The sequence below is a fragment of the Nicotiana tabacum genome, chromosome 3 (assembly GCF_000715075.1).
Source record: "Nicotiana tabacum cultivar K326 chromosome 3, ASM71507v2, whole genome shotgun sequence".
NCBI lineage: Eukaryota > Viridiplantae > Streptophyta > Magnoliopsida > Solanales > Solanaceae > Nicotiana > Nicotiana tabacum.
In genome coordinates, this window is record NC_134082.1 from 208,008,544 (window position 1) to 208,018,995 (window position 10,452).

General features: G+C 37.7%; 1 protein-coding gene across 1 annotated transcript; it reads left to right on the forward strand.

Moving 5' to 3' along the window:
* The first annotated feature begins 1,730 nt into the window (after window positions 1-1,730).
* Window positions 1,731-5,984, forward strand: LOC107826374 (beta-glucuronosyltransferase GlcAT14B-like). The gene is made up of 4 exons (XM_016653338.2): window positions 1,731-2,621; window positions 2,715-2,790; window positions 2,905-3,020; window positions 5,013-5,984. Exons 1-4 carry the CDS (start codon window positions 2,033-2,035, stop codon window positions 5,525-5,527), a joined length of 1,296 nt encoding a protein of 431 aa, XP_016508824.1. The 5' UTR covers window positions 1,731-2,032; the 3' UTR covers window positions 5,528-5,984.
* Window positions 5,985-10,452: the final 4,468 nt, after the last annotated feature.

The window sequence follows — 10,452 nt, forward strand, 5'->3', positions numbered from 1 at the left end:
GCCAAATTTCTCTGATCTAATTTTGACCCATACAACAGTAGAAATAAGATGAATCATCCAAATAGTAAACAAAAATAATAACAATGCATTATGATAACAGGCGTGAATAACACAACAACAACAACAATATTTTATATCAACACAGATAACGAGTAATTCTGTTCAAAAGGTTGGTTCTTTATTGAGTGCCCATTTGATGAGGTAATCTCTTATGTTCATTTGCTATGACAACATGATTGAAGATCTTACTTAAGGTGTAACTAATGTTTAAACAAATTCAATTAGACCGCAGTGTGTTCGTATTAAGGCGTGAAAATCCACGTCTTGTTTTGTTGGTTGATTGGGTCCATTCAGATGGCAACAATAACTATAGAGAATAACTGCAATTAGCATAACCATAATATTGAGAAGAATGGATGTCTTTTTTGCTTTAATAAGAACACTTTCTATATTAATAATGATTTTAAAGTTAGCCAGGCAATTATATTCTTTCCTAATTATAGTAACTGTCATTTTTTCTTATCCAATTGTTGTAACGACAACAATTAAAAAAACAACTATAATAGATTCATAATTACGCACCACCGGTCGGCGATGGGCAAATCAAGCTCTTTGATTACAAAAAATAAGTAAATAAAACAAGAGGTATAAAACAAAATTTTCAAATCATAACTCAAAACCTTCCAGATTACTCAAAGAAGCTCACACGTCACAAGTCATAAAATGATTCCCCTCTGTCACGGATTGGAGACCGTGAACCGTAGACACTTCAAACACGCAAAACAAAACCAAAATAAAAAATCAAAATGGATTTAACTTAAAGCATATTTATTTAATTTTTTTCTTTTATTAGTGTAATTTCATCCAAGTATAACGTATTGTCAGTCTTGATCTTCAGATAATTAATTATGTTTATTATGAATAAATATCGTGCTATTCCTCCAACTGAAGGGGTTCACAGTCGAGTGGTGTGGTGAGATAGATAAGATTATTTTTATATTCGGTTAAAATTGATCCTACCCGATTATGCTATTTGATCGAGATCAGGGAACGACATTAAGGGTTAGCCTCGTAATGGACCAGACCAGAGCACGAAAATAAGATATGAAGTTCGAGGATCGAGGTGCCCGTCGAAATCGAGGCCAGCAGCGATTGAGACCAAATATGACAAACTTCGAGCAAAGCACAATAACAGAAAGGCGAGATAACTGTGACCGACCGAAGATCATGGCGTAAATCTCGGAACAAATCAAATTAAGAGCGGTTATCTAGTTAATCATGGGATTTACTTCCTAATTAGAATTGTACCATAAATAAGGTTCCTCTACTGTATAAAGAGGGTCTTAATCATCTTGTAAACACCTTACATTCACGCATATCAAAACAATACAACACTTTCTGGCTTATATTCTTGTTCACCAGCTTGTTGCATTTTGACTGATCTTGCACAAACCAATTCGAGGGTATTCAAGCTCGAGGGCTGAATCCTGTTCAGACTCTGGTATGCTTTATATCATTGTCAATTTCAATTACTTATCTTTACGTTTATCAATTGGTATTAGGTGAAATTACGGATTTTTAAAATTACAATATAAGTTTAATTGTTATCCAGTTTTTAAATAAAACAATTTTATTTTTAATTAGAGAATTTAATTTTTTATTTAATTCTTGACCATTGTGCTCAAATCTCAAAATAGACAATAAAAACATACTTCCCCTGCACTTGCCGGCCTTTCTATATTGGCACCGTTAAGTACACCTTCCATTTTTCATCTTCCCACCTAATTTCACTCCACCACTGTTCCACCGTCTTTAGCAAAAATCCATAATATAACACTCCCACGAAAAGATTACACCTGTAGAGATTCACTTAATCTTGTAATTTTCCCTTCAGATTACACAACTCAGTTCAGATTGTTCAGATGTCTCTAAAATCTACACCATTTTTAGTTTTTCATTTACAGCAATGACAACAGCTTCAAAATTCCTCCACCGCTTCATCTCATTTTAGTCAGATCACCTTAAATTTAAAATGAAGAAGCTCAAAACCTATTATTTACACCTTAGACACCCAACAACAATGGAGCGGAAGTGGATCTTTCCACTTGCTATAGGCTCCATTGTTTCCCTTTTTCTCTTATTCCTCACAACCCTAACTTCACCGGACGGCACTCCTTTATTACCCCTTTATCGCTACTACTCTTCCTATTCAGCCGCCGCCAATGTCTTTGTCGAATCAAAGCTTAAACCTTTACCTATCTCCGCCGTTCCTCCGCCGCCGCGTTTTGCTTATTTAATCTCCGGCTCCGCTGGCGACGGCAACATGACGAAGCGAACCCTTCAAGCTCTGTACCACCCGAATAACCAGTACGTTGTGCATCTCGATGCTGAGTCTTCACCCGAGGAGCGGCTCGATCTGCGTAATTATGTGACTAATCACCCGATTTTTAACAAATTTAAGAATGTGCGGATGATTACTAAAGCTAATCTGGTTACTTACCGGGGCCCCACTATGGTTGCGAATACCCTTCACGCTGCTGCCATTTTGCTTAAGGAAGGTGGTGAATGGGATTGGTTCATTAACCTCAGTGCTTCTGATTACCCACTTGTTACTCAAGATGGTAAAAAAAAGCCTCTCTCTCTTTTTTGAATTAGTACCTTAATTCTGGGTGTAACGAGGATGTTGATTTTTTTTTTTTTTTGTTGTTGATTAGATCTGCTTCATACATTTTCGTATTTGCCCCGGGATCTTAACTTCATTGATCACACAAGTAAAATTGGCTGGAAGGAGTAAGTTATTATTCTAATTTGTGCCACAAAGGAAAATGCTTTTCTTGATTCTATTTTTGGGTTTGAGAATTGAGGATTAGTTACTTAGGTTTAATTTGATTTTTATTTCTGAAGGTTTCAAAGGGCAAAGCCGATTATTATTGATCCGGGATTGTACATGACTAAAAAGGCAGATGTTTTCTGGATTACACAGAGAAGAAGTGTGCCAACAGCTTTTAAGCTTTTTACTGGTGAGGTTTGGCATCATTTTATGCTTGGGCTCAAAGATTTGAACTTTTTTCTTTTAGCTCACGTTATGCTTTATATGTGATGGTGAATTAATCATTACCCATTCACGTTTGCTAAACTGAGTTGTCTTGCTTTCAATTCTTTTCTTTATCACAAAATCTCTGAATTGATCCAGTATTTTGATCAGTTACATAGAAAAGTTGAAAATGTGAAGAACAAAAGCAGAAGAAATTTAAGTACCCCCCAATGTATCTGGATTGCCTATCTTATACTAGCCCAGGGCTTGATTCTGGTGGCATACACCTTATTCGAGTTATAACTTGTAATTACTGTTGCTAAATCACATACAGTATTAGGGAAGACATGATATGCAGAATTCTCTTTTCTACTGAATGGATAAGATGCTCAAGAATTTAATCATTCATGGCCAATAAACTGTTTCTTTGTAAGGGCGCCAATGCACTTCAACTTTGACTTCTTCCTTTGCCAAGATGCTGAGAAACAACGTGTGTTTGCATTACTGGTTGATTTGAAAAGAAAATTATGCTATGCTTTATTACAATGTAGTGTGGTTAAATGAACAGTGAGAGCTCATAAGTGCATACTAAGTATTTTGGATGGTTTAAGAGGATGTCTTAAATATGACAAATAAAGCTCAAGGATAGGGAAAGTAGAAGTGGAGGAGAACATTTTTTAGAGGTCATCTTTGCCCCAAATGTTTTCCCCAGCATAGCGGAAACATTTTATAGGATTAATGTATGTTCTTAGTGAAGATTGAGAACTTATGGACACAGGGTAATTGTTGGAAATTTTAGTATATGGAGACATTGGCTGTCAAAGCAATTAGCCTGCGTGTTATTTATTGGGAAGCACTTCCCTTTTTAGCCCGGAAGAGGGTCACTCGCAAAGCAAAATTAAAGTGGTTGATTTGATGCTCTCCAGAAAGAACCAAAACAGCCCCTTGTATTAACAGCCTTCAATATATTTTGAATTCCAAGTGACAGTTGACACTGATAAAAGGAATCCACAACGGCCACATTGGAGGGTTTTGATATCTGGTACGAACACTAACGAATTAAGATACTCTGTGAAGGAAGTGAAGTTTGACCTTAACAACAACTGCACTTGTCATTGGTGTGGATGGTAAGGGTTTCCAAAATCAGTGTAGATTCAGGATTTATTAACTACATTGTCGAAAGTATTATTCGCCTAAAGATGGTAGAGTTTCCAAGATCAGTTTAGATTCAGGATCCCTTGACTAGAATTGCCTGAGATTATAGGTCTCCTCTGATGAAATTCTATGCGTAGTAGGTTTGTTTTCAGACACATCACTGATGAGACCTTTTCAACATTATGACCACCATTGTCTTACATTCATATGGATGAAATGAGGGAGATATTGATCGTCATTCTGCCTCTATCATTCTGTTTGCTAATAGGAATCTAGTTCAATTCCCTACAGCTTTGATGGACTGTTTCAATCAGGAAATTCTATTCACTGGTACACATGTTTTTGCTGAAGAGACTCTCTCTATGATCATATTTACGCTGTTGAACAATGCCAAGTTTGACAACTGTGCGGCTTGATACATTTTCTATTTTGTATTTCTTGTTATGGGTCGTGAGATTTCTAAATAAAACTTTCAAGTCTCATTCTTTATTGCCAGTATAAAATTGTAGCAGCTTAAATTTCAGTTTGACATGACTTTCTGAAGATGTTTTGGGGAAGCCTGAGGAAAAGCATAATTTTCTAGCTGTCTGCTAATAATTATTTGGAGGGGGCTGAAAAGCAGTATACGACGAGCAACAATTTTTATATGGGAAACGTTGCTTCATTTGTTCCCTTCCCAGCTTGAATAAATTTGCCAAGAAAAGAGCTTTAAAGAAAAGCTTAAATAAATTTGTTAACTTGTCTTTAGAAAAAAATAAATTTATGTTGCTTTTTGAACTTCAGCATACTAGACAATAAAACATTGCTCTTGCTCTCTTTACAGGGTCTGCTTGGATGGCCCTTTCTCGCCCTTTCATTGATTTCTGCGTATGGGGATGGGACAACTTGCCCCGGACCGTTCTTATGTACTATGCAAATTTCATCTCTTCTCCAGAAGGCTATTTCCATACTGTCGTTTGTAATGCTCAGGAGTTCCGCAACACTACAGTAAACAGTGATCTTCACTTTATATCATGGGATAACCCTCCAAAGCAACACCCACATTACCTTACACTTGATGACATGCAAAGGATGGTTGACAGTAATGCTCCTTTTGCAAGAAAGTTCCCTAGGGAAGATCCGGTGCTTGACAAAATTGATTCTGAACTCCTATTTAGAGGTAAAGGCATGCTTGTTCCAGGTGGGTGGTGCGTTGGAAGTCGGAAGAATGGGACAGATCCTTGCTCTGTTACAGGTAATATCACCGTCCTCAGACCTACTGCAGGGGCAAAGAGGTTGGAGAAGTTGATAGGATCGCTCTTATCGAATGAGAATTTCCGGTCCAACCAGTGCATATAGGAAACATGCCTTAGAAAGTTGTTTTTCTTAATTATAGTCTTCAGAGGAAAACAAGGAATGCCATGATCTGATTGTTTTCTTCTGCAAGTGACTGATTTGAATGTATCCAATCTGCAGTAATGCTTGTATTCTGCAGAGAAAAATGGAAAAAAGAAAAAATATACCTTAATGCTCCAGTAATACAAGGGCACGTGTACCTGGTCTTTGTTGCTACACTGTATCAATGTTCCAGCTTGCCCTGCATTGACAAAGAGTATGTAATCCCCTCATTCTGAATTTTGTTACTTAAATAGGATGGAGCATTTTGACAACGTCAGACCTCTGGGGAAGAGAAGTGTATCAGGTTTTGTTTCCGCTTCAAATGTGAAACTACTGTGTAGTTATATCTTCTTTCTATTATAGGCTTGTAGAAAAAGATTTATTGGAGTCTCTTCTATAATGTTTGCTCATCATTTAATCTGGAATTTTCCCCCTTTCTATTTTGTGTTTCATTTGCAGTTCTATTTTCATTGCTGACAAAAGCTTTTGCTATTCTTGTTATTGCATCATAACTATATTCTTTCACTCTTTCATTGCTTGCATGGCGGGACCTTAGTACACCGGGATGTATTTTTTCATTGCATGCATGTGAAAATGTTGTAGCCTCCCCGATGTATGGAAATAGTGTATGTATTAGAATGTCTCACATCAGTTGAGGGAACGAGCTGTTGTTTCCTTATAGGGAACAATCCTCAAGTATGAACTAATTTCCGGGGTTGAGTTAGAGACCTAATGTCTATTTTTTTACATTATGTTTATGGCTTGTATATCGTGGAGAACTGTAGTGAAGGCAATATGATTTTCCCGTATCCGGAATCCATATAGTTTTTTTGAATAATTGTAGCAAGGACAATTTCTGGTTTCCCTATAATCAGTATCCGGATAGTTTTATTTATTTCTTTTATTTTTCAAGGCAACCATATTAACCAATCGGTTGGTAATATAACCAAATTATTAAATAGTTGGGTGGAGCTACAATAACAAGATTAAATATTAGGACTTAAAATATTGAAATAACTATAGTAGGTGAGTTGTCTACCGACGCTATGAATATTTAATATAAGCTAAGTGTCTGGACAGATCTCTCCTACTAACCACGCCTATTTTATAATGGGAAAAATCAGCATCTAATGGGAAAATTAACGACCAAACATAAAGAAACGAAGCACTTAACTAATAGTCTTGCATGTCGTAAGTTTGGAAGCATAAAATAAATTCATTAGCTAATTTCCGGGTTGAGTTTAGGTACCTATAGCCCGTTTGGCCAAGTTTCAAAAATCAGTTTATTTTGAAAAGTATTTTTTTTTCAAAAGTGCTTTTCTCAAAAGAACTTTTGGTAAGAAACAGTTTGTGTTTAGCTAATTAGTTTGAAAAGCACTTCTGAGCAACAATTAGTGTTTAACTAAGCTTTAAAAACTGCTTCTAAGTGTATTTTCTCAAAAGTGCTTCTCAAAAAATGCTTTTGGAGAGAAACTACTTTTTTCTGCTTCTCCAAAACTACTTCTGCTTCTCCTCAAAAGCATTTTTTTCCTTCCAAAAGTTTGGCCAAACACCTCAATTTTTGACCAAACATGCTACTAATGTCTATTTTAGCATTATGTTTATGGCTTGTATATCGTGGAGAACCGTAGTGAAGGCAATATGGTTTTCCCATATCCGGAATCCATATAGTTTTTTTTTTAAATAATTGTAGTAAGGATTTCTGGTTTCCAGATAGTTTTAGGCATACAAAATTTATTGAATTTAAATTCAATAAGTAATTTGGATTATATTTTAAATTCAAGATATATTGGTCCAAATAAATATTATGGGCTAATATAATTGACCTAACTATATAAGTCCAATAAATATGGATTAAATAAATAAGTCTTAATCCATTGGGCTATTTATTTAATCCATTGGGCTAGCCCATTTAAATTGGGTTAAAGTGAAGAGCCCACTTCATTAAGCCCAAGATGTCATCTTCCTAGAGGCCCAGTTTGGTGCCACGTGTCAAATGACGTGGCCGGCCAAGTCAAGCGGAAGAGCCAATAGGATCATGCCACGTGTCAAAATGACAAGGCATGCCCAGTCACACTGAAAGACCAATGAAATCGCGCCACGTTGCAAGTGACATGTTTTGGCCAATCAAATGCGGCCATGTCACACTTCAATGTGATTGGTCAAAAAGAGTTTATTCTTATCACAACTCTTCCCTCCCACAACTATAAATAGGAGTCTTCATAACCCAGAAAAGAGACCAGTAGTTATAACAAGAAGCAAGAGAGAGCTCGTGGATCAAACACCGCAAGTTCCTCCACAAGTTTCAAGCTTCAAGCAATCAAGATCAAGTTCAACAAATCAAGTTCAAGCTCAAGAACGAAGAACAAATCAAGTTCAAGCTCAAGAACGAAGAAAAAAATCAAGTTCAAGCTCAAGAATGAAGAACAAATCAAGGTTCAAGGAGTGCGAGTTCAAATCAAAGTTCGTGCTAGTTGAATTCAAGATCATCGTTCGTGGCAACAAACATAGATTCAAGATCAAGCTCAAAGGCCTTTGAATTTATTTATAATTGGAAATAAGAATCAGAGGATCCATAGAGATTGTAACACTCAAATATTCGAAATAAAATACTACGATTGTTGCGATATTTTTCGGTCTTGATTTTATTTTCTTGACACAATTTATTGTCTACAAATTCTGGCATGCCCAGTGGGATAATCTCTACCTCTCATCTCAACCTTTTAATCACCAAAGTTCAAGAACAATTAAATGGCTTCAAAGAAAATCAACTCCGGTTCAACTTCCACCAAGGCTACTAACTCCAGGTTCTATGCTGATGTGGAAAGCATCCTCGATGTTACCTTTGGAAGCTTTGGACCCGTTACGAGGAGCAAAGCAAGCTCTTTAGGACAACAAGCACCCCAAGTGTCGTTCGCATCAATCCCTATTTTCGGATCTTCATCCTCAAAAGAAGCAAGATCTTCCACAAATGCACCTGAAGGAGGAAACGATGTTGCTGAAAAGATCAAGAAAACTCTTGCTCTACTTGACCTCTCCGGATCCAAGCACTCTGTTGTGAAGGAAGATGATGCTGCTTCAAGTGATGGATCCGCCCCACTTACACCACATAGACTGAGCCAATCAAGGATCAATCTGTGTGAAAATCCATGCTACTCTCTATCGTCCACGACAATCATGCAAGCCATGGTGACAAATACTTCATCCGTGGAGGAGCAATTGGCAAACTTGACGGAAGCAATCGCTGGCTTGACCAAATGCTTGCAAAATCAAGAGGCTAGAATTGATAAGCTAACAGACATGGTGGGAATCTTGATGGAAGAGGAATCCATCTATGCACCCGACAAACTCCCAGAAGTTCAAGAGATTGATCCTCCCCCAATACAAGAAACATCCACTAAGGCTATCCCTGTTTCATCTGAAGGGATGATTCAAATCGATCAACTGAAGGAGTTTATCGAAGGAACCATTAAAAACAAATATGAAGTTGCTGCCAAATCCTCCCTTACATATGCAAAGTCGTACACTGCAAGGGTCGATATGTTGGAGATGCCTGCTAGCTATCAACCTCCAAAGTTTCAACAATTTGATGGTAAAGGTAACCCAAAGTAACATGTTGCGCACTTCCTAGAGACGTGCAACAATGCTAGGAATTATGGAGATTACCTCATCAAGCAATTTGTCCGCTCGCTAAAAGGAAATGCTTTTGACTGGTACACGGACCTCGAGGCTAGATCTATCGACAGTTGGGATTCAACTAGAGCATGAGTTCCTCAATCGCTTTTATAGTACGAGACATACTGTGAGTATGATAGAACTTACAAATACTCTTCAACGAAAGGGGGAACCAGTTATCGACTTTATCAATCGTTGGAGGAATGCAAACCTCAACTGCAAAGACAGGCTTAGTGAAGCTTCAGGCATAGAGATGTGCATCCAAGGCATGCATTGGGGACTGCGCTACATCTTGCAAGGTATCAAGCTTGTCACATTTGAAGAACTTGCAACTCGTGCCCATGACATGGATTGAGCATGACCTCCGCTGGAAATGAAAGGCCGCCTATCTATAAACCTCGCAAAGGGAATGACAAGCAAGAAGTCAGGAAGTGGGGCAAGTTCGTACCCAAGTCTGAAAGCAAATAAGCTATGAATGTCAACAGATCACCTGTGAAGTTTACGACGAAGGAGAGCAAGAAGTAGAGTATGAAATCCACTCCTTTTCAAGATAAGCCAAGTGGGAAGCTCACTCTAAAAGAAATGCAAGAGAAGGAGTACCCATTTCTGGATTCTGATGTGCCATCCATTTTCGAAGAACTCCTCGAGTTAAATCTTATTGAGCTTCCGGAGATGAAGCGACCAAATGAAGCTGGGAAAACAAATGACCCAAACTACTGCAAATATCACCGACTTGTAAGCCACATTCTGGAGAAGTGCTTTGTCTTCAAGGACAAAGTCATGGACTTGGCTCGCGAAAAGAATATCATGCTTGAAGATGAGAAAGCAAGCGCAAACCAAGTCTCTATCACCTTTGGCTCATACAGTCCGGATGAATTATGTGGTTTTAAAGAAAGTAAAGATGAAGAATTCTAGAAAGTGACAAAGCTGAAGTCAATCAACCTGATAATGATGAAGGTTGGACATTGGTGACTCATCGTAGGCACCACAAAAGGAGCCCACGAAAAGAATCAATAGAACAACCAACAAGTAAAATGATGGTGAAAAGACCAAGGAGATGGAATCCAGTTAAATATTTGAAGAAAGCAAAAGTGGAGGTGCACCATCCTCAAAAGCCACGACATCCAGTGACCTTGGAGGAGTTCTTACCAAGTTGGTTCCGCACAAAGATTTCCCATGAGAGCATTGATGCCTCTTGTTTCCATGCTGAC

What these genes read in the sequence shown, in the direction of transcription:
- LOC107826374 (XM_016653338.2), top strand. Translation starts at nt 2,033, where the DNA reads ATGAAGAAGCTCAAAACCTATTATTTACACCTTAGACACCCAACAACA. An exon ending in CCCACTTGTTACTCAAGATG is followed by an intron (nt 2,622 to 2,714) that starts GTAAAAAAAAGC and finishes GTTGTTGATTAG; the next exon opens with ATCTGCTTCATACATTTTCG. An exon ending in AGTAAAATTGGCTGGAAGGA is followed by an intron (nt 2,791 to 2,904) that starts GTAAGTTATTAT and finishes TTATTTCTGAAG; the next exon opens with GTTTCAAAGGGCAAAGCCGA.